The sequence below is a fragment of the Mastigoproctus giganteus genome, chromosome 2 (genome assembly GCF_048544385.1).
Source record: "Mastigoproctus giganteus isolate SK-2022 chromosome 2, ASM4854438v1, whole genome shotgun sequence".
NCBI classification, from domain to species: domain Eukaryota; kingdom Metazoa; phylum Arthropoda; class Arachnida; order Uropygi; family Thelyphonidae; genus Mastigoproctus; species Mastigoproctus giganteus.
This window is the reverse complement of record NC_143576.1, coordinates 220759796-220784636: the sequence shown is the minus strand read 5'-3', so window position 1 is coordinate 220784636 and position 24841 is coordinate 220759796. Positions and strand designations below refer to the sequence as shown.

Sequence of the window (24841 nt, the reverse complement as noted above, 5' to 3'; positions counted from 1 at the left end):
CCATATTTTCCCCATTAATTCTCACACCCACATCCCTTGAATTTCAGGACTGGCACTGGTAACAAGTAATTTTACCTTAGCTAAAATTATAGTATATATTAAGCACAATAAAAATCTTAAGCAGTTCATTTTGTACAAAAACATGTGGCAAAAGTTAAAGAAATTATGGAATTACAGTGTCAGTCTAATTTGTTTATTTTTATCCATTTATAATTTCATCTGTTACAAATTTAACATTTAAGAGGTATTCATGCATATTGTATTGATGTTAAGGTGGATATAATTGAACATTGCTCTTATGTTTCCTTTATAAAAACTAAAGAAAAAAAAATGACGTGTGAATTTAAAATACTAATTTTGGATTATCTGCACTTCCTCTTCCAACTAAGCCCATGTAATCAAAAATTTTTCTGTAACTGAATTAAAACTAAAACCAAGTTTGTATAGATTTCTGTACATGGTACAAATATCAGTTCAGCCAAAATAAATAAAGTATAATGATAAGCAATAAGTTTCAAGTATTTAATGCAGTATAAGATATATGACCTTAGAAATAAATTCAGTAAACAGAAGATTATCTTGTCCATCTATAAGCTGGATGGCAAGAAGACTTTCAATTGCCCTAAGCAAATGCTATGATCTTATACTCGCACTCAAACTCTGAATATTCATGGGCTGCCTTGAAGCAGTACTATTAAAGAAATTATACTACTGACAGGCTATTCAGCCAATTGTTTAAAATATGAGAAAAAAGCTATGATTACCTGTTTCAAGACCTACTGGGCCTCTCGTCATGTAGCAGGTGGTCTCATTTAGCAAATATTTCACACCTTCCAAATAATTAAGCCGTTATATGTGAGTTGCCACGTGGCCCTAGAAATAAATTTATTAAATTCATTTTTATATCCTTCTGTATTTGAATACTTGAAGCTTAAATTCATTACACTGCATGGCAATTCACATATAACTGCTTTATTATTTACAAGTCATACTGAGATCAGTAATTCTTGAAATAGGCTGATAGAGTAGCAACTTGTATATTAATATTTGTATATCTAACAAATATACAAAGGACTATCTTGGATTTCTATGTTTAATGGCCAGCAGACTTTTGACTGCCATAAGTATGAAATATGGTCTTATATCCACACAAACTTCATATACCCACACTTAACACAAACTTCATATATCCATGAATCACCTTGAAATGTCTACTTAAAAAAAACAAAAAAAAGAGGTAATTCTGCCATTTGTTTAAATGTTATAAACACAAAACTGCAAATCCCTATTACTCGTAGTTTCTTAAATATCATCTCCCCACTCAACCTTAAAAAAAGAGAAGCACAAGTAACTGTGAAATATAATTTTTAACTAACAGACCCATACAGTACATAAAAAAGTAGCAGATTCTCAAGCTGATAATTACTGGTGATGAAATATGACAAATAACTGTTACATTACAATGTTAAGGGCTCATATTAAATATGCATATAGGAATTCAAGATATATGTATAAAACAGTCTTTAAATGTAAAATATCTCATCAAGTTCAGGGTGATTAAAACAGATATGTCTTCATATAAAGACTTATTCTGTGAAGATTTATTTTCATATGAAAACTAGAAAAGCTTATAATGTTTTTCACATTTTGAATCTTAAAATAGTTTTACATATAAAATGCTTAGAGCACATATACACACAATTTTATTCATACAATCAGAAATCTAAATGAATTTTACAAACCATTATGGATTATAAATAATGGCATTATATAAAATTTATGTAAAAAGAGTGATGCAGATTATCAATCTGCCAAGCCTACAAAAGAAAGTCCAAATATTTTTTTACTTTTTGCAAAAAATATGCAAAGATGGTGAAATTCAAAAATTATATTAAAAAAATATTTTCAATAATTTTTATAGATGTTATATTAAACATTTATAAACAATATTCATATTATCTGTTTCAAGAGCGAGTTCCCAGAATGCATGTGAGCTCATGCAGGTGTACAGGCTTGTGGTGGCGAATTTTCTGAATGTACATGGGTTTAAGTTTCGGAGGTAGTGGACTCTGTGCAGTGGGTTTCTTTGTGAAATTTTGAAGTTTTGTAAAAATGAATGCGCTATACATAAAAATAAAATGGTTTCAATAATAACGTGTTCTTACTTTGATTGTCTAACAGTGCAAAGTGAAATTATCATCAAAAATCAAATCAGAATTAAAAAAAAATAATAAGCATTGTGCCAAAAAATCATGAAACAAATGTAATTACATTCTGATGTAATTCTAATTACATCAGAATGTAATTACATTAGAATTTAATGTTTTTTAATGTTTAGTATTCATAAAAACTCGACTGGAATTATTCAGTTTTGTCTTTTGTGGGCTGAAATTTGATAACCGCCACTAACAAGTGAATTTTTCTTGATTTTTAAAGTTATTTTCTTACTGCCACTATTATAAAGTGCCTTTAATTATATTTTAGGATTTCTAGACTACATACATAAATGAACACTATCTGAAATTCCTTGACATGTACTCTACAGAGCATTAAAAACATTTTATTATACATACATTTTTCATATACACTGTACATGAAAAATGTATATAAGACTTCAGACAGCCCATATATATATAAAATGTATATATACATACATACTCAAGAGAGGATTAAAAAGGTAAATACTTCACTGACAGTTAATTAACAAGATACTAATTATGCAGCACTTTTATTTCCATTTCACTAATAAAATTCTTGTCATTCAAAATTTTATAAGGTAAGAAGAGCAGCTGTTAAAACAGTACAGTATATCTCAAAATATATATATATATATGTTGTTGGCACACTGTTATTAACAAAGTCAGTGTGTTTCCAAAATTTCATCCCTTACTCCTTCATTGCATCTTTGAAATTTATAAATTTAGTAGCTAAAGGGATATGTTGGCAGTTAAGTTCTGGATTTTATTTACAAGAAAAATGAAAACCATAGATAATTATATTAATTATATAATTGTAAAAGACAATAACATTAAAATAATACAAAACTGTAAAAGCTATAGCTAGATACAGCTTTTAAAATGTATGATCAGTGATGGTATAATCAAATGATTAGTAGTTATTAACTATTAATCATTCATTTATATCATTCATTTATATCATTCAAAAGATATAATCAAGTGAAATAATCAAATGAATTTTCAAATGACTTGTCCCCATCACTAAGTATGATATTGGAATCATATGGCTACTTAAATCAAATAAATTTGTTCCTAATATTAGGAATTAATTTATAATATAATAACATTATATCTGTTCATTTTAGAGTACAAAAAAAAAATTTTGCAATCTAAAATGAATCTATTTACTCAGATATAATTTTCCATTTCTTTCAAGAAAAGTTTTTTCTTTGGCTTCACTATTAGAAATTCAAGGACAACTCTTCATTGAATAGGGTATGAATTATCCCTACAAATTTCTGAACTTCAGCTAGTGACTCTTTAATCTATGACATTAGTCTTAACTCACCATGATCAAACTATAGGCTTGAAAGCAGCGTACCACAAGACTGTTCTTTATGGTCTGCAAACACATGAAAGCCTTCGTAATATATATATGAAAATGAATATGACAAAATGATTAAAAATTAAATAAACGTGCTGAGTGAGCTGTTATCTCACTCAGCTTGTTTAAATCTAAATTTGATACACTTGGTACTTTAAATCTTGATACACTTGATACATTTCATTTATATTAAGTTGCACAGTACAGTCAATAGTCACACATGATTCTTAGTGATATGAACAGATGTCAACTTTAATATTTATTTTATTTTATTTATAAGTTAATTTTGAGGCTAGTTCAAGATAAGTTAAATTTCTTGTACTGATAATCAATTACTATATATTAATAAATGAAAAATGTTGATGGTCAAGGCAAACCATTTTTCTAATACTGTATTACCTTTTAAAGCTCTCTAATACATAAACATATTATTATTATTATTACTAGCCATATAGTGCAAGGAAGCCTGAGGCTTATACTGCACCAGCCAAAAAAAATTTCCGAGTTACCCTGGGAGAGAGAGAGAGAGAGAGAGAAGTAGAAGGGAATCACCAAGAAAGAGAAGAATAATGATATTCAGCTCAGGACCCTAGTATGTGACCTAACAGTTATATTCTGAGTAAATCTGTCACCCAAAACAAAACATTTTGAATATAGCATCATTAAATGAAAAATCAGTTTTGCAATTTTCTTCAAATGGACATGGCTGAATTATTCCAATACTTAAAAAAGGTAAAAAATGAAGTTTAAAAAATAATTATACATATATCAATCTCCCAGTTATCCACAATAATGGTGAAGAGTGGAAGTGGATATTATCCAAAATTATTTTAACTTTCACATGTCAGATTTATTTATTTTTTATGTAAGTGCTACGAGTATGCATAAATAACTGTTAAGTATTAAATTTTCAATAGATAAAATTATAAATGAATAAAGTTAGGCTAGTATTAGTAGTGGCAAATGATGAAAGGAAGCATCAGCCAAAAAATAAAGATAGATTAGCTTTGTAATGCCATTAATTCTGTGACTTCTGTCATGTTTTCTCCTAATACTAATTCATAATTCACTCAGAATAGAATTTCTCCATATAATTTGGAAGAAACTATAAAATTAAACCATTGTAAATGGGAAGGTTGGAAAAGCAATCACAAATAATTGTGACAATAAGTGGTTTCATAAACCTTCAATAAATTCCTCAAGTGATTAAAACGAATTGAGAAATTACATACTGACCACCCTCTTATTTTCCATTACTTGGATGGACCATAAAACTTAAAAATATACTGTTCGGAAACATGAAATTGGAATGAGTATGAGAGAGTAACCAAAGCTTAATTCATTTTATAGACAACATACTTTTAATACTTCAATAAATTAAAAAAGAAAATTAAATTTGAACAGTTATGCACAGATAATCTACCCATAGATAATTAGGAGTTTATTAAATATATATACACATTAAAGAATGACTGAAAATCAAAGTGATACTTTTCATTATCTTTATGATCTGAATACCTTTATAATCCCAGATCATAAAGATACTGAAACCTACTTTTGTTTGGGAACAGTATAAATATGATATGGTGAAAACAGTTAAATATGCAAAATATATAAATAAGAAAGGTGCAATGAAGAATTAAAAAAAAATAATCTTAACATAACAGCGCTTTTTTTTTTTTTTATAAAATAATACAACAATCTTGGTCTTCAATTTCAGGAACAGGAGGTAATAGTTCTGGGGGAGGTTCTGGATAATTTCCATTTAAATACACCCTAATAATGTATATCCAGTATTCATCCCTTTCAGAAACATTGAAAGTAAAACTTGCTTCAACACCTTGCTTTGCTTCTCCACCAGTAAAGAGTCGCATTGCTGCTGTTTCACAACTCACAACTTTTGCTCCTAGAAATTTAAAAGAAAAAAAAAAAAAGTTAAAAAAAATTCTGTATTGTTGTTGTCATATTATGGATATAACACACAAAACACTTGAGCATTATAGAAGTTATAAAATAGGAGTTAAAAGACAATGCCGATATTATAAAAGTCCAATAGTTCAGCATCTGATTTACAAGAAACTCTTAATAATCTGGTATCTAAACAGCCGGCAAGCAACATTATTTAGGTTACATGATATTATATATGAATATTTGGAGAATCCCAATAGCATTTCTGTATTCCAATGTTAATTCTGAGCACTGCTCTTAGAATAATAAGGACAGAAATTCAGTCAGCAAAATATTTTTTGAAATCACTTGGAAGAAAAGTTAGCATAAACATTAGTATTAGTAATGGCAAATGATGTAAATCAAACTACCCAGGTTCCACAACACTGAATACTATATTGAATTTATGGAGGTTTGTGCCAACAAACAATTACAATTACTCTTTGGATGAAGGCAAATTTTCACATCTCTACCCTGCAACCATCCTTTTTCAATTTCAATTTATATTTCTTTATGTGTGCCATCTGAGAAAGAGTAAGAATGCCGTCAGTGTTTAGTTTACTCAATCCATTTACAGCCTTAAATGCTTCAGCCAGGTCCCCTCACAGGTTCCCAGTTTCCAGATGCTGCAGTTTACAGGACTCAAGTCTTTCTTGATATGAGAACTCTTTTGTGCCCATGACTAATCTTGTTGCTCTTCTCTGTACCCATTCCAACAGATCTACATCCTTCCTAAAATGAGGCCTGACATTACCTTATATAACAAGATAATCACCTCCTTCTCACTGCCTACAAAATTCCTATATATCATTGACAGAACCCCATGAGCTATCCTGGCAGTCTCTCTGCACTGCTCAGAGATTTTCATGTTGGACTATATGGTTAGTTTGTTGCAGCCTGTCTGTCAAAAGAGGTGTGTAGAAAAGTGCAGCTGTCAATACAGGCCACAAGGGAATGGAAGTAGAATCATTTAAAATATCTTTTGCTGACATAAGACTAGAGCAACAACTTCAATGCAGATGAAACTGGATTTTATTTTTAAGTTGCTACCAGATTAGCATTAGCATTAGCATTAGTACAGGCATTTGATGCAAGAAAGCAAGCTTATGCAGCATCAGCCAAAAAAAAAAAAAAAAAAACCCACTTCCACTTCACCCCTCTGTTCGTTCAAAATACCTGTCCAGCTGAGCCTTAAACTTATTTAGGCTATCAACCTCCACCACAAGGGATGGCAGTCTGTTCCACCAACCAACCACCTGCTGGCTAAAGGCAAATTTCCGCACGTCTATCCTACATCTGTCTTTCCTCAATTTGAATTTATGCCCTCTCAGGTGATTTTTCTGAGCTAGAGGAAGAATCCCATCAGCATTGAGCATGCTTAAACCATTCAAGGCTTTATACACCTCTATCAGATCACCTCGCTGGTGCCTAGTCTCCAGACACTGTAATTTGCAAAATTTAAGCCTTTCTTCGTAAGAGCACCCCTTTGTTCCATTCACTAATCTTGTTGCCCTTCTCTGTACTCGTTCCAGCAGCTCTACATCCTTCTTGAAATGAGGCCTCCAGACCTGTATACAGTACTCTAGGTGTGGCCTGACCATTGCCTTATATAATGGAATAATCACCTCCTTATCCCTGCTGGAAAAATTCCTGTATATCATTGACAATACTCCATGAGCTACTCTTGCAGCCCGTCTGCACTGTTCAGAGAACTTCATATCTGCCTGCACAATCACCCCCAAGTCCCTTTCATTCTCTACCACTGTCAGTGTAGTACCACAGAGTTGATACGTTGCTCTGGGGTTGCTGTTTCCCATGTGTAGTACTTTACATTTGTCAATGTTAAACTTCATTTGCCACCTCTCAGCCCATCTGCTCAACCTTTCCAGATCCTGTTGCAGCAGCATAGTGTCAGTAGTGTCCTTGACAACCCTGCCAACCTTTGTATCATCTGCAAACTTGGACATTAAGCTTGATATACCATCATCAATATCATTTATAAATACAGAAAACAATAATGGACCCAACACTGAGCCCTGAGGGACTCCACTAATAACATTAGTCCACGATGAGCAGTGTCCATTGATTACCACTCTCTGTCTTCTCCCCCTCAACCACCCCTTTATCCATAGCAGCAATTTGCCTCCAATGTCACACTGCTCCAATTTGTGTAGCAGTCTTCCATGTGCAACAGAATCAAAAGCCTTTCTAAGATCCAAGTATATAATATCAAAGTTATTCCCTGCATCCAGTTCTTTTGTGACTGCATCATAGTATCCAATCAAGTTGGTCAGGCAAGACTTCCCCTTAACAAAACCATGCTGTGTCTGAGATATAACTGAAGTCTTGTCTAAATGATCCTGCAGTGCTTCTTTAACCAGTGCCTCCATTAATTTTCCTGGAACAGAAGTTAAGCTCACAGGTCTATAATTACTTGTGTCAGCCTTTGATCCTCCTTTGTGAATTGGGGTCACATTTGCACATTTCCAGTCTATGGGTACCTCCCCTGAGTCCAAGGAAGCTCTCATAATTATGGCTAAGGGTTTGCTTACTTCCTTTGCTGCCTCCTTTAATATAACTGGATAGATCCCATCCACCCCGGGTGCCTTTCTTGTGTTTGTCTTCAACAGTTTCTCCTCCACTTTACTCCCAGTTATTTCAAGATTCTGTAGCTTACTGCTAGAGTTGAATACACCTCTGGCATTCCCCTTGCTGAATAACTCCTCATGTGTGAATGTCGATGCAAAATATTCATTTAGTTTGTTAGCTACCTGAGCAGGATCATCAACAGTTGACCCATCAATATCAAGTGGACCAATCTGATTCATCCCCTTCCTTCTAGAGTTTACATAAGTAAAGAACTCTTTGCTGTTTTTCTTTGCATCCCTTGCCAAGGATTTCTCGTAATCTGCCTTCGCCTGCCTAACCTCCTTTGTAACTTGGTTGCATATCAACTTGTATCTATCATAGGCTTCTGTGTCATGTGTTAATTTGTAAGTATCCCATGCATTTTTCTTCTCTGCCATATGCCTCATTAGTTCATCTGACATCCATTTTGGCCTAAACCCTGAACAATATTTCTTAGTTGGTATGTAAAGCCTAGTAGCTTCCAAGATAAGTTCTTTGAATGCTTCCCATTTTGAATTTGCTGTTGGTAACATCATCAGTTGGTCCCACTGTATAGAATTTAAATACTGTCTCAGTCCATCGTAGTCGCCTTTACGGAAGCAATAACCCTTCCCTTTACCCCTAATGGTAGTTACCTCTTTCAGTAAATCCCACTTCAGCACACTGTGATCACTGCCACCTAGTGGTTCATTTATCTGCAGATTCTTAATGCATGAAGAATCACTGCTGATAATCAAATCAAGAGTATTACTCCCTCTAGTTGCCTCCCGAACATGCTGATGTAGAAAACAATCATCCAATAAATCCACAAAAGCCCTGCTAGTGTGTGAGTAACCAGCCCCTAAATTCCAGTCAATATCTGGGAAATTAAAATCTCCCATTATAAGACTCTCTGATTTACTGGCCCACTCTATTTCCCTGTACAGTTCCTTATTATACTCATCAGAGTCATTAGGCCTATAGCACACTCCTACTCTCAATTTTGATCTCCCAATGCTTATGTCACACCAAACTGACTCAACACTGCACTGTCCAGCGATGTTGACTGGCTTCACTTCCTTGGTTTTTATGTGTTTCTTAACTAATAGCATAACCCCTCCCCCCCCTTCCTATCCTGTCTATCCTTTCTGTAGACGTTGTACTCCCCAAATTCCAGTTCTGCATCCCTTATATCTGTGTGACACCACGTCTCTGATATCCCAACAATATCTGCCTTCGATGTTTTGAGCAATACCTCAAATTCATCAAATTTATTTACTAAACTCCTAGCATTGGTGTACACGCAAGTATACCTGCACCTGTTTCTATTCTTAGCTACCCTAACACAACCCATGTGTTTACTTGTACCGCAATGGCTCCCAGCAGTCTCTGAAATACCATGCATCTTGTTTTTCAGGCTTCTGCTCATTCTAATAGAAGCAGTGCAAGAATCTCTTTCACCTCTGCCAGTGGCTACTGTCAATCTATTGGTCTTTGTCTCCCCCCAAGCTAGCAGTTTTCCGACCCACCTAACACTGCCTCGATAGCATCAGCAAATATTCTTGCACCCTTTCTATTTAAGTGTATTTAAGATAAAATGCTTATATTTAAAGATGAGAAATGTAATTGCGGAAAAAAGGCAAAAGAATGGATTATCAATCCCCTAGTGCCAAACATGTCTGGCATAGAAAAATTTCCTCTCTTAATCATTGGAAAATCCTAGAAGCTCAGATGCTTTAAAGATGTGAAGACATTGCCAACTATGTATTGAGCAAACCAAAAAGTTTAGACATGTTATCAAAAATCTGTGAAGAATCAATCAGAAACTTAGATCAAAAGATGAGCAAGGAGAAAAAAAATTGGCTGTTTGTGGATAACTGTACCTCTCATTTCCAATTGAATACTTGCCTACAAGAAATTACTATTAGCAATAGCATTATCATTACCAGTGGCATATAATGCAAGAAAGCAAGCTTATACAACATCAGCAAAAAAAAAAAAAAACCCTTCTCATTTCACCTATCCATTTTCTCCAAAAGTCTCTCCAGTTCTTCCTTGAATCTATTTAAGCTATCAACTTCCATATGACAGATGGAAGTCTATTCCAGCAACCAACCACTCCCTGGCTAAAGACAAATTTCCTCACATTTATTCTGCAACTGTCTGTCCTAAATTTGAATCTATGCCCTCTCAAGTGCATAATCTCAGCAAGAGGAAGAATCCCATCAGCATCGAGCTTGCTCAAACCATTCAAGGCCTTATACACCTCAATCAGATCACCTCGCATGTGCCTGGTCTTCAGATGCTGCAATTTGTACCTTCCTTGGTAAGAGCACCCATCATTGCCCTTCTCCTGTACTCGTTCCAGCAGCTCTATATCCTTCGAGGCCTTGAGATCTGTATGCTGTACTCAAGGTGTGCCCTGACCATTGCCTTATACAAGGGGATGATCACCTCCTTATCCCTGCTAGCAAAATTCCTGTATATCATTGAATTGACACCATGAATTGCTCTGGCAGCCTGTCTGCACTACTCTGAAAACTTAGTATCTGACTGCACAATTATCCCCAGGTCTTTTTCATTCTCCACCACCCTGAGTGTAGTACTCACAGTTGGTATGTTACTCCGGGGTTACTTTTACCCATATGGAGTACTTTGCATTTGTTAATGTTAAACTTCAGTTGTCATCTCTCAATCCAGCTGCCCAACTTTTCTAGATCCTGTTGCAGCAGCGTACCATCATTACTCTCATTAACAACCCTGCCAACCTTTGTATCATCTGCAGACTTGGACATTAAGCCTTATATACCTTCATTACTATCATTGATAAATATAAAATAAATACCTATTAAATAATGTCTTCAGCCATTACATTTTAGGAAGGATGTAGAGTTGCTTGAGCAAGTACAGAGGGGGCAACAAGATTGGTGAGGGGAACAAAAGGGTGGTCTTACAATGAAAGGCTTAAGTTCTGCAAATTGCAGTGTCTGGAGACTAGGCACCTGCGAGGTGATCTGATTGAGGTGTATAAGGCCTTGTTCCAGCAATCAACTACTCACTGGCTAAAGGCAAATTTCCGCACATCTATTCTATAACTGCCTTTCCTCAATTTGAATTTATGCCCCCTCAGGTTCATAATATGATTGAGCAGGCTCAATTCTGATGGGATTTTTCCTCTTGCTCAATCATATTATGAACCTGAGGGGGCATAAATTCAAATTGAGGAAAGACAGTTATAGAATAGATGTGCGGAAATTTGCCTGTAGCCAGCAGTGAGTAGTTGATTGCTGGAACAAACTTCCATCTGTCATTGTGGAAGTTGATAGCTTAAATTAATTCAAGGAGGAACTGGACAAACTGAACTGATTTGAACGTTTAGAGGGAATGGATGTGTAAAAAGTTTTTTTTTTTGCCTGATGCTACATAAGCTTGCTTTCTTGCATCACATGCCTCCATTACTACTATTACCTACTACTACTACTACTACTACTACTACACTTTGAGTGCCTCTGTAGCCAGGTGGGCAGGAGCAGCAGTGCGTAGCACATGCTTCTTGATTAGACTGGGGTTCAAGCCTGTGAGCCACCAAATATGGAGGATGTGGAAAGGTCAGGGAATGACCACCGCATATCCCCGGAGCAATATGGCCTTAGTTGCTAATGCTCATAAAAAAAAAAAAAAAAAAAAAAAAAACCAAATAACAAATAACTACACTTTGATCATGGTGTAATACAGTGCTTTAAGAAAACTATTAAAGACTGTTATTACACAAAAGGTGTCTTAAAAGCAAAACACAATGAAAAATCAATATGCTGCAGGCAATCATACATGAAATTGGAGAGACAAGGAAATAAAGATTACTGGTTTTTTTTTTGGTTTTTTTTTATTGGCTTGATTTTAATGAAATTTGGGATGGCTTGACAAATTTTATTAAAAGAGCACCATATAAAATATTATGAAAATCTCTTCATTAGGAGTCAAATTATTAGCCAGGTTTTGCACCAACTAAGTATGCTGATGGACAGACATAATGAAAACAACAGGCACATCAGGCATGCCTAAAAGTGAAATTATCTACTTACTAATATTTTTAAAAATACATTAAATTATAAAATGTTATATTAATATTATGTTATAAATGTTATAAAATTTTAAATATTAAATTTAGAAAATGTTTACCGGTTATTTTAATCCAAGCCTCTATTCGTTTTTTTGTGTCTGATAGACTTTCAAAGTCTGGTATAAAGATTCCTGATGTTACCTGTACAGGAATGAATGACTTGCAGGTCAAATTCAGCTGAGGTGAAGATAGACCATTATCTATATTTTCCAAAGATTTCAGATATGCAACCCTTAAGACCCGTGCATAGTATGTACTCCTTCCTCCATGCTCAGTATAGTACATCTTCTGTGTATCCACAAGATAGCCTAGAAAAATGTAAAATATTTAGAGTATATATTTACCAATAAATTAACTTTAAAAAAATGTATCATCTGAAATCTAATAAAACTCTGTCTTAATACTATTTTCAGTAAAACAAAAGCATGAGAGTCTTTATAATGATTTATACATTCCATAAAGATTACCGAGAGCCATTATTATGAAACACTTAAAGCATGTTTTATTTCTAATAATTTTTTACACTGCACCATTTTTTAAAAAAATTCATACTGAAATAATTTTGGAAAGCACCAACAAAAGTCATTATACAGGGTGTTTCAAAAGTGATGGTCAATAATTTAAAGGTGAACTGTACAGACTACAATATGCAAAAAAAGCCTAGTAAACATGGGTCCTTAAGTGAATTGTTTTCGAGATATTGCACATTTCTAGTTGGGATCCACCATTGACAAGGTGAACTGTACAGAGTGGGATCCACCACTGACTTGTTTGTTTAGGTTAGGTTATGCTCATTCTCTCCCTTTCCCCTCTCTCAATGCTCTGAGACGTAGCAAGCATGCTAGTAGTTGTGAAAGGATAGTCAACATGGAAAGAGGTTACAGCAACGAAGAGTATTTACCATGCACTTCGTGTATGGTAAAGCCAACAGCAGTGCACTCGAAGCTGTACGTTTGTACCAAGAAGCATTTCCCCGCCGAAGGCAGCCCAACAAGCGCAATTCATCAGGGTACATCAATGCCTTAGAGAACATGGGCACTTCGAACATGGAGTATGAGCAGGTAGGCCCAGAAGCATAACACCTGATGTTGAGGAAAGGGTGTTAGAAAGAATAGAACAAAATCCAGGAATTTCAACAAGGAGGGTTGCTCTGCAAGAGCGTGTACTGAGTCATAGCAGTGTGTGGTGAATTTTACATTGCCAATTACTGTACCCCTACCATATCCAGCGTGTACAAGGTCTCAGCAATACAGACTACCCTCCCAGAGTGAACTTCTGCCAGTGGATGCAACATTAACAACTATGCCCTGAACCCTCAATTTTTAAACAACATTTTGTTCACTGACAAAGCTGGGTTTACTCGTGATGGTATTTTTAATTTTCATAACTTTCACGTTTGGTCCAACGAAAATCCTAATGCAATTCACAAGTCAAGACATCAGCAACGTTTCTCGTTGAATGTCTGGGCAGGACTACTAGGAGACCGTCTAATTGGACCACACTTTCTGCCAAACAAACTAACAGAGAGCTGTATACCTTCAGTTCCTGCAGAATGTTCTTCCAGACCTCCTTAATGATGATAATGTTTCACTTCAGCAATGCTAGAACATGTGGTTTATGCATGATGGTGCACTAGCACATTTTGCTTGAGTTGTGACTCAGTATCTAACTAGAAGGTATGGTCAATGGTGGATAGGTGGAGGTGGGCCTGTAATGTGGCCCACCTCTACCTATAATGGGCCTGTAATGTGCCTCCCAGATCACCAGACTTAAATCCTATGGATTTTTTATCTGGTGTCATGTAAAAAGCTTTGTGAATCCCTTAGCAAAGGATTCACAGCTTTTTGCTAAATTAGTGCTCCCATAGTCAGTGGAGGATCTTAACAGAAAATGTGCATTATCTCGAAAATGGTTCATTTGCACTCCGATGTTCACTGAGACTTTTTTGCTTATTTTAGTTTGTAATTTTCACCTTTAAATGATTGACCATCATTTTTGAAACACCCTGTATGCTTACTGAGACTGTCTTTGTCTTTTGTGCCAGTGTATGCACTGAAGAGTGTGGTAGATTTGTAAAATAAAGGGTTTGAAAATTTATAATTGGTTCACATTTAGTTTTTCACCATTGCACAAAGTTTCACATTTCATATCAAATTCCATACTTATCAAGTGTTTCCTAAGAAAGGAGCAAGGGAAATAGAAAATGTGTTGGTAGACTCAAAAAACCATTAGCATTTTTGTTTTTTTCAAACCTCATTCTTTTTAATGTACATAACTGAGAAGGGAGACAAGGTAGTCTTGGAAAGCATACAGAGACTTTTTGTTGATTCTTTCCCAAATACTTTCAAAACTAATTGGGGGGAAAAAAAACTAGTTGATGTATGCAGTGCAAAAAATTTCAGGCATATTTAATTTTTTTTTCTTAAATTAATTGAATTTATTTTATTTTCTGTGATTAACAGAAGTGAAAAGTAAATAATATAGTTATATTCTTATCAATTAATTACTAAAATTATAACTTTATAGAACATCTAATAAAACTGTCTTTATACATTCACTAAACATAGCCATTCAGTTTAAGTATAACTGTGTAACATTTATTACTCTTCTCCTGTATACTCTTTTTTTTTTAAACCTCTTTTCTTTTTACATCTATTTTATCATAAGTGATACCACATTCATGAGTTGTATAGAACAGTACATGTGAAGTGTGCATGGACTGTCTAAGGCTAACAATACTGCATTAAACTACATCTGTGAATTTCTATTTTTTTTTTTTGTATGGAAAAAAGGAAATGATAATTTCCAGATTTCTATTTGTGTGATTTTAATGAAATTTGGGATATCTCGACAAATATTTTTAAAATAACTAAATATGGAATTGTTATATGAGGATAGATGGATGGACAGACATCATGAAGACATAGATACTTATGCGTGTATATATATATATATACTGTGTGTGTGTGTGTGTGTGTGTGTGTGTGTGTGTGTGTGTGTGTGTGTGTGTGTGTGTGTGTGTGTGTGTGTGTGTGTGTGTGGACATGCCTAAAAACATGCAAACGACATTTTTCATTCAAAAATGTCAATTTTTCATTCAAATGGAGAGGTCTGTCTTCAAATTATTATTATTATTATTAGCCATATGGTGCAAGGAAGTCTGAGGCTTTTGCTGAACCAGCCAAAAAAAAAATTTCTGAATTACCCTGAGAGAGAGAGAGAGAGAGAGAGAAAACAACAATCAGAAGTAGAAGAATAATCAATAATCCCATTGGAGAATGGAGAAATTTTAGAATGCCTTTTCAATTAGAACTGCCAATTACAGGCTGAGGAATAGATTTCCCCTTGTGAATTATTTTAGGTTCCTTAGCCTGCACATATGAAAATTACTCTGCAAACACAGACCTGTACAGAATAATATGCTTACACAATATAGTCTAAGATGCTGGTGCACAGCACAAACAACATCAACAACCATGATTAATCAAAAGCAGAGCTGTGCCAAGGGTGAGGCAAACAAGGCCTCACCCTCACTTTCTGTCTTATTATTTTTCACTGCCTCAGGTTAAAAGCTGAAAGGGACAAAAAAAGAAATATTAAATAATTGCCAACATTTTCGATTTTGTTTTGATTATTCCAATCTGTTTATCATCCTGCTTTTACAAGACGAAAATCTTTGTCGTGCTACTGTACAGATACCAAGCTTTGCGCACCAGTGCTATCTAGCGCCAGCATGGTTGTCACTCCACTGGTCATTTTTATAACTTCAATTTTAATTTTTTATTAAAACGTGTACCAGAAATGTATTTTAAATAAGTAACTTTTTTAATTAAAATTTTATTTTTTAATATTTTAGGGGAGGGCGCAATTTTTCATTCTTGCCTCAGGTACTAAAATGACTCGGCACAGCCCTGATCAAAAGTTTGCTTCTTGTGAAAGTAGCAAATTTTAACATAAGCTGCTCCTGCTTATATGAAATTCCACTGTTGTTGATTATAATCCCCCCTCTAGTGTCTTATACACCTCTGAGAGATATCAATGTCAACTACCCCTTAGATCAGTGTTTCTCAACTTTTAGTTGATGGTGGAGCACCAGAACATATTCCTTAATTTAGCCAGAGCTCCAGAACAAACATATATATATATATATATATATATATATATATATATATATGTAATAAGTAAAAATAAATATGACAATTAATGTGAAAAATAAGTGTAAAAATAGTTTTTTCACATTAATTGTCATATTTATTTTTACTTATTATTTTATGCAACATATAATGGAATGTGCATATTTGCTGCCACTGATGTCTGCATTATGAATTTTACATTTATTTTTATTTTGAATTAATTAAACTTCGAATTATATTTGCATGGTGGTAGTGGGACGAATTTCCAACGCTGCATCCGTACTGCCCTTTATAGCTCAGTTTAGTTCTATATATATATTAGTTCAACCATTATTTTGTCAGTGATGTGATTTTGCCATGTGAGTACTTGGCTTTCTGTCTTATTATTTTTCACTGCATAAGGACCACCGTTATGCAAATCCACTGCATTGGCGGTTTGATCTTAGTATTGTTCTGTCATTGTGTGGATTTGTCTAATGTTCGAAATGCAGTGATTCCCTGACTATTATTGGCCTCGTGGTCCTCTATCGAGATGGGGCATAATGGTCAGTCTATTTTTTATTATTTTTAGTTTAATTGGTCTTGAATTTTTGGTAGTGCACATTTCCATTTTGGTGATATTTCACACAATTCAGACATTGGTGAGGTCAGGGGACACATTAAATTTCTTTGTAATTGGCTTTAAAGTTCTTTTTCAACTGACTTCCAAATTCTAAATTATATTAGGAGCGTTCCTTCCACAATACCCTTTCTTTATTATTTTGATCCCCCCAACCCCACTTTTTCTTTTCTTTTGGTATTATTTTATGGGTTTAGTAATTATTTTGCTCTACTGGTTCGCTATGCTACTGGAATACATTTTACTTCAGTTTCATAGTATATATATATATATATATTTTTTTTTTTTTTTTACATTTTATATATTAAATTAGCATAAAAAAATTCAGAAAATTAACTAAATAATACCTCTCACTCATATTTATGCAAATAGTTCTTGTAAATAAATGATGTAAATATTTATTCCTCAGCACGGAATCCCAAGCAATGAATATTTGCAGAGTACCAGTTTAGAAACACTGCCTTAGATGACTAGTTTCCAGATTGAAAACCACATCTTCATAGTCTCTTGTTATATAGACATCCCTTTTCTTTGCTCATCAGACAAGTCACCCATTTTTGACCCTCTCAAGAGGTTGAATGCCTTTCTTTAGATAGGTCTCCATTCCTGAATACAGTATTCCATATATGGTCTGAGCATTGACTTGTATAATAAGGTTCAAACTTCCTTTGCCCTAGAGGAGAAAGTATGGCAAATCACTGACACTGTGCATGATCCACGCCACCTGTTTACATTACATGCTAACCTTCATATCTGATTGTATAATCAGATATGAAGAATCAGATATAATACCCAAGTTTCTCTCAGTATTCCATGATAGGACAGGTCCAGATTTGTACTGTTACTGTTAGTAGCTGTTTAGAAGAAAAGAAACACCATGAACAAAAGAGAAAGGCACTAGGTTTTCTGATGCAGAGGAAGCAACATTTGTAGGCAGCAGAATCTTTTTTGCAAAAAATAACACTGGACTGAGTTTTTAAAAGATTGAATTTAACTAAGTTTTCTTCTCCCCACAGGAGAATTAATTGGAGATCAGTATTTAGTGATATGATGGTGGATATTCAAGAAGTTGTAAGCGTTTGTGCAGAGCATAGTTTCTGAAACTAACGGCAGTAAAAACAATCATTCTATAAAAAATATGGACAGAATTTCCAGTCAAAAATATATGGAAAGGAAACAGTGAGAGAAAGAAAGAAAGAAAAAAAAAATCAGCGGGAGAACTCCAGCATTCTTTTTCTGAGGCTCACTGTTATTAGAGCAAGCCTTGAGAAACTATGCTGAAGTTTGAGCCTCGAGAACTCACTATCTCTTAATGACAGTGAGCCATCACTCAGTGAATGTCAAAGAGAAAATTAACTACGCAATCATTCAAAACAAAAGTTAAATCATAACATAAGGTGGAAGTGTATTTATAACCTTTATGCCAAATATGATCAAAAGCTTTAGAGATGTCAAGAGTGACTTCTTGAGTTTCTCGAACCTTTCCATCAATGAGTAACATAAGCCCAGATATCACTAGAGGGTTGATTCTGAGGGAATCCATACTGGTGATGGTTAAATAGATAGGATGATTATGTCATAAGATTTGTAGTAAGAAACATAAGGAGTGTCTAATAAGTAATTCCATATATTAATTTTTTTTTTTTAGTTATAAAAAGTACAGTATACATAGGAATAGGATTTCTGGAATATTTAATGCCATTACATCCACTACAGACCAGATTTAAAATATGCTTGCAAACTGTCCAGGAACCTCTGCAACCCAAAATGGTACACAATCCAAAAATTTTCAAAAAAAGGTGACTGAAATATCACAAGGCACTGAATGAAACTTATGCAAGTAACATTTATCATTCATGGTGTCTGTAACAACTACAAAACAAATAAACTGTGTTGCAGTCATGTAAAACCTAACAGTGACTTTGATTTGGAAATTTCTCCACTCTCATTCCCGAATCATAATTTGGTGAATAATGAAGATTGACCAATCCTTCAACATAGAATACCACTTTATATTATTTATTTATTTTTTATGTAAACTCCAAACACGAGAGGTATTAGAATCTATAGTACTTAGTACCGTGCTTGGGTTGGAAGTTGAGAAGACGAAAGAAGATATTTGTTGACATTGGACTTGAACTTCTGTAGACTGTAATTTTCAGGAAATACGTATGAAGGTAGGTTGTTCCAGAAAACGGCTGTTGAATGAATAAACGAGGAAGATGAAAAGTTGGTTCTGTGAGTTTGAAGTTGGACAGTAAATGGATGTTGACTGGTGGCGGCATGTGTTCAGACTGTTTTGAAAGAGAGAGCTGAAATTATAGAAGCCAATTCAGAAGAACAGTGCCCATGGAAATATCTGTAGAAGAGGAATGCAGCAGAAACAGTAAGTCTATGAGACAGTGAGTGGAGAGACTCTGTTAGAGATAAATCATAAATTAACCTAACTGCCCTCTTCTGAACGGAATCAAGAAGCCTGAGAGAGGTTTTTGGGCACCGCCCCAGATGTGGAAAAAATATTCCATGGTAGGGTGGATTTATGATTTGTAAAGAGTGAACAACTGTTTGGAAGAAAAGTAACACTGAGAATGAAAGAGAAAACCAAGTTTTTTAGATGCAGAGGAAGCAATATTTGTAATGTGCTTGTGCCAAGAAAGATTAGAAGTCAGGGTAATCCCCAAAAGATATATCATTTTGCCTAGAAATCGGAGTGTCACCAAAGATAAGCACAGGAGCAGAAGAATCCTTTTTGCGAGATATAAGACAAGATTGAGTTTTAGAAGGATTGAAATCAACTAAGTTGTCTTTGCCCCACTGGAGAATTACCTGGAGATCGGCATTTAAGGAATTGGTAGCAGATTTTCGAGAAGTTGAAGCTCATTGAGCAGGACAAGGTTTCTCAAAATGGAAAGTGGAATGCAATGTTCTACCATCGGAAAATCAAATTTAGGATTTCCAGTCAATGGAAGAAGGTCATTAATATACAACAGGAAAAGAGTGGGGGAAAGAATTGAACCTTGGGGGACAGCGGCATTAGTGGAGAAGTTAGAAGACTGAGAGCCATCTACCATCACCCTCAGTGAGTGATCAAAGAGAAAACTAGATAACCAATTACAAAAAAACAGTTGGCAAACCATAAGATGGAAGCTTGTTTAGAAGACATTTATGCCAAACACGATCAAAAGCCTTTGAGATGTCAAGAGCAACTGCTTGGGTTTCACCGAACTTTTCCATTTAATTAGTCCATAAATGGGTAACATAAGGCAGAATATCCCAGTGGATTGACACTGACGGAATCCATACTGCTATAAGAGTTGGCGGTTAATTGATTTCTCCATTACTTTAGAAAGAGTAGAATTAATTGCAATGGGACGATAATTGGATGAGAGAGATTTGTCACCCTTTTTAGGAACTGGCTGGATATGAGCAAATTTCCAAGCAGAAGGAAAAACACCTTCAGAATAAGAAAGTGAAAAAAGGCGGCAAAGAACAGGAGTAAGTTCAGGAGCACAGGTTTTGAGAACAAGTGGAGAAATACCATCAGGACCTGCAGCTTTCTTAGCATCAAGATTCATCAAAATCCTTCTGACATCCTTTTGACGGAAGACCACAGGAGGCATTGAATGGAGCGTGTTGGGAATGGTGGTAGATGTGTTACCAAGATCTTTAATACATGAGTTGGAAGAAAAATGGGATGCTAGCAGGTCAGTTTTATCCTTGGCTGAAGGGACAACAGAACCACGTGGTTTTGACAGTGGTGGGAGCAGAGATGGGCAAAAGTTGCGGCCAATAGCTATGGCAAGAGACCAGAATGCTCTGCAACCCATTTTGGGTTGCAGAGCATTCATTGCTTGGCTATGCATGGCTACCATTAGGGTAAGAAGCAAATTTTCTACTCTTAGCCTGTTCAAACTCTAGTTTCGACTGATTGATAACTGCTTTACAATTGTTGCGAGTTTTGGTTTAGGCAGAAAATGAAACTGAAGAATTAGAACCAAGCCAATTACAATATGCAATGTTCTTCTTTTGAACAGCCTTAGCACATTTATTGGAAAACGAAGATTTAGATAAAGGACGAGATTTTAAAGTGGAGTGTGGGATAAACGATTCCATTCCTGTAAGAATAATTTCACTGGCACAATCTGAGCAAACATTGACATTAGAAGTTTGGAATCAGTAATCCGACCATGGAAAAGAAGAAAAGAAATCTCGTAGGTCATCCCATTTTGCATTCTTGTAATGCCAAACAATACGAGGTTGGGAATAGCCATTAGATAAAGGCTCCATTGGAGAAGAGACAATCACCAAGTTGTGATCTGGTGTGCCTAAAGGGCCTCTCACTTCGACCGTGTACTTAGAAGGGTTGTTTGTGAGAAAAAGATCAAGAGTGTTGGCTGTATGGTAAGGATTATCCAGTATTCTTGTAGGTAAATGAACAATCTGTGTATGGTTATTAGTAATTGCAAAAGCCTCAGCATCTCGACCAGCTGAGTCGGTGTGACAAGAAAATGGAAGCCAGCTGGAGTTGTGAACATTAAAATCACCAAGGAAAATTACCTCACTGTTAGGAAAGTTGGACTGGAGAAAGTCAAGTCACAGAGAGAGGAAGTCAAAGAGCTCCAAGTGATTAGTGGAGTTGGGAGAACGGTAGAGACAACAGATGAATTTGACACAATGAGGTAGAGAGATTCTAAGCCAGAGAGATTCCAAATTACCAAGTCTCTGACAGGGAATATTGGAACAGACATATGCACAAGTACCACCTTCGAGGTGAAAGGAATCATACAGTGAGTAATTTGGGCAACTGAGATGAGCAGTAGTTGAATCAACCAATAACTGAGATTCTGTCAGAAAAAGTACATGGGGTTTGGCAGACTGCAAGTGGAAATGGACGTCATTGAGATTAGAATTAAGACAATGTATATTTGTGAAATGAATTAGGAAGTGTGTTTAGATCTTTTCGCAGATAAGCTTCTCTACTGGTTTGACAATTCATGGTGTATTCAATAGTAAGAAAAGGTGGGTGGGACATGCTGTATGAAGTAATGAAATTTTTGGATATGGCGTACACATGGTAAGAATATACCCAGATCCTTGACATAACGTGGCCTCGACAATGCCCCACGCATACACACTACTCGGACTCCCTCCAGTCACTATCTGGCAGAGTAGAGGTAGCAAGATTATACATTAGCTGATCCAGAAGCCTCCTAGAGAGTTACCAATAGGTTTGATCCGATGCTCATCTCTAAGTTCGCAGCCGGCCTGCGAACTTAGAGCTGTACCCTCGAAATGTAAGGAAGATTGGATCTCGCCACGATGTTCATCATAACCTCAAAAGTCATCAATCATACTGCATGATGGAAGACTTCATACTGCATGATGGAAGAAGTCATCAATCACGCTGCATTATACTACAAGTACTAATACTATTGTTGTATGACCAGAGTCATATAAAGTAGTATCATTTTCAGATGATTCTTAGACATGAGTTTTCCTTTCTAGGTAATTTAGTTATTTTTTCAGTATAATATTGATTATGAAACGTATCATTTCACTTTCTCACTTTTATGACCTGTTGCAAATTTTTTTGGACTGCAGGTGAACATGATTTATTTACCTCCATCTCTACATGTACTCTTATGTTGTTGTTGTTATTTGGTTTTTAGGAGCATTAGCAACTAAGGCCATATTGCTCCGGGATATGCGGTGGTCATTCCCTGACCTTTCCGCATCCTCCGTATTTGGTGGTGACGGGCTCGAACCCCGGTCTAATCAAGAAGCGTGTGCTACGCACTGCTGCTCCTTCCCACCTGGCTACGGAGGCGCCTCATGTACTCTTAGGAATTTATACAAATATCAAGGAGTACATATAAACTGTTTGTTGTTGTTTATTTGGTTTTTAGGAGCATTAGCAGCTAAGGCCGTATTGCTCTGGGGATATGTGGTGATCATTCCCTGACCTTTCTGCATCCTCCGTATTTGGTGGTCATGGGCTCTAACCCCGGTCTAATCAAGAAGCGTGTGCTACGCACTGCTGCTCCTGCCCACCTGGCTATGCAGGCGCCACATATAAACTCAGATGTCAACCATTATTTATTTGAAAAGCAACAAAATGACAATTAGTAAGCTTCACCTCAGTGGCAATACTGTCATATCTTTTATCATACATTATATCAAAAAATTAAAAACAGGGAGCTGCTTATTGGACACCTTGTGGAGGTACAACTTTGAAGAAGCTTCTTTCAATGGAGATTTAATTTTACCAAAGAAAATAAAATCAAATTTATAACTGCAAAAATTAATCTTACCAGTTTTCATTTTGATTTCTAATGACTGAGCATTGCAAAATCTCACGGATTTTTGCTGGGAACACCATACAGAAGCCTGATGGACAACTTCAGAAAATGGTTCATATTTTGGAAAGGAGAATATTCCACCTTCATCAATAGCACTGGGTAAAAAATCTTCAATTCCTGAAAGAATATTTTGATAAATACATATATAAATTTATAAATTGGTTATTTTTTGTAATCTACTATAATAATGAAACTGCAAAATTATTTTAGTTACTGTAACTTTTGGTCCAAATTTCTCATTAAGAAGTATGCTTTCCATTTCATTAGAAAGTTATGTTCTCTTTAATGTAACACCATGTTTACAGGTTCCCTTTACTATATCCAGTAGTGTAGGAATGCCTTGGCATTGGGGCAGGTGCCAAGGGCACTGGTATCAGAAGGGCGCCACTGACAGGCCACATCAATTCCGTGTCAAGTTATTTGGACACCCGAGGCTAGCTGATGAAATGGTGCCCCTAGATGTTGCATCAGGATGACAGCAGATGGTGGGGTGAAAATAAATTTTTGCCAAACGTTTTCAGAGGGTGATTCAGGCCTGCTTGCATCCTTAAATCTGAGTACATACTGCATAGCAGCATAGATCTATTTTCCATTCAGAAAGCAACTTTTAAGGGACCAATCAGGCGACAGCTTCATCGGCACATGCTCAAATGCACAGCAGTTCGCAATTCACGCACTGTGTAAGTTCTGCAATACTGAATAAGTTATAAATGTGTGTATAGTGTTTTCGCGCTTGCTATATAAACAGGTAATCGTGAATATTGTGATTTATAATTCAAATAAAACAAAAAAGAGACCAATTAATTTTAGACATGCCACCAAAGAAAAGAAGTGGACAGCAATACGACATAGAAAGACTGCATAAATTTTATAAAGAGGAAATTTAAAAAAAATAAATAAATAAAAAAATAACATTCTTCTTGTTTACAAAACTGGCTTAAATTTGAATTTTATTATTATTATTTTTTGAAACTGTATGAAATGTTGGAGACACTCGGATATTCAATTAGTGTGACAATGTAAATAGAAATAGGGGAAATTTACAGCAAAGTGTGGCTGATTCACTTCAGCAAAAAACAAATGACCCCTTGTTGGGGTAAAGGAAATCCACTCCCTCCTAAATCTCTAACAGGTTGCTTACAGTAGACGGTTGACCAGAGCCTATTGTACGAATGTGGTCTGCCACTTGATCTGCCACTGGCTATGGATACATAAAAAGTAGTTGACCAACTTGAATTCTTAGCATGTAGTATACTGGTGTGCAAAACTTAAGGACCAACACTATTTCTAAAGGTTACAACCACAAAATCTTTACTTAAGGTACTCTTTACTGATGAGAGTAGATTCAGTCTCAGCAGCGATTCTGGATGTCAGCTAATCTGGCAAGAGGTTGGCACAAGGTCTCATCCCGCAAGCATCACTGAAAGGGATCGATATGACGGTCGAGGTGTTCTCGTCTGGGGAGGCATTATCTTGGATGGACGTACACAACTCC

At 35.4% G+C, this 24841-nt stretch overlaps 1 protein-coding gene across 1 annotated transcript in view; it reads right to left on the bottom strand.

Annotated features, from left to right (window-relative positions):
• Positions 1–5243: 5243 nt before the first annotated feature.
• The window catches only part of LOC150090150 (uncharacterized), a 93221-nt gene continuing 73623 nt past the window's right edge, over positions 5244–24841 (bottom strand). Inside the window, exons 6-8 of the mRNA XM_090390178.1 lie at positions 23299–23463; positions 12295–12543; positions 5244–5467 (exon numbers count right to left, since the gene is read on the bottom strand). Coding sequence (XP_090246304.1) covers positions 5244–5467; positions 12295–12543; positions 23299–23463 — 638 coding nt within the window. The remainder of the gene's footprint in view (positions 5468–12294; positions 12544–23298; positions 23464–24841) is intronic.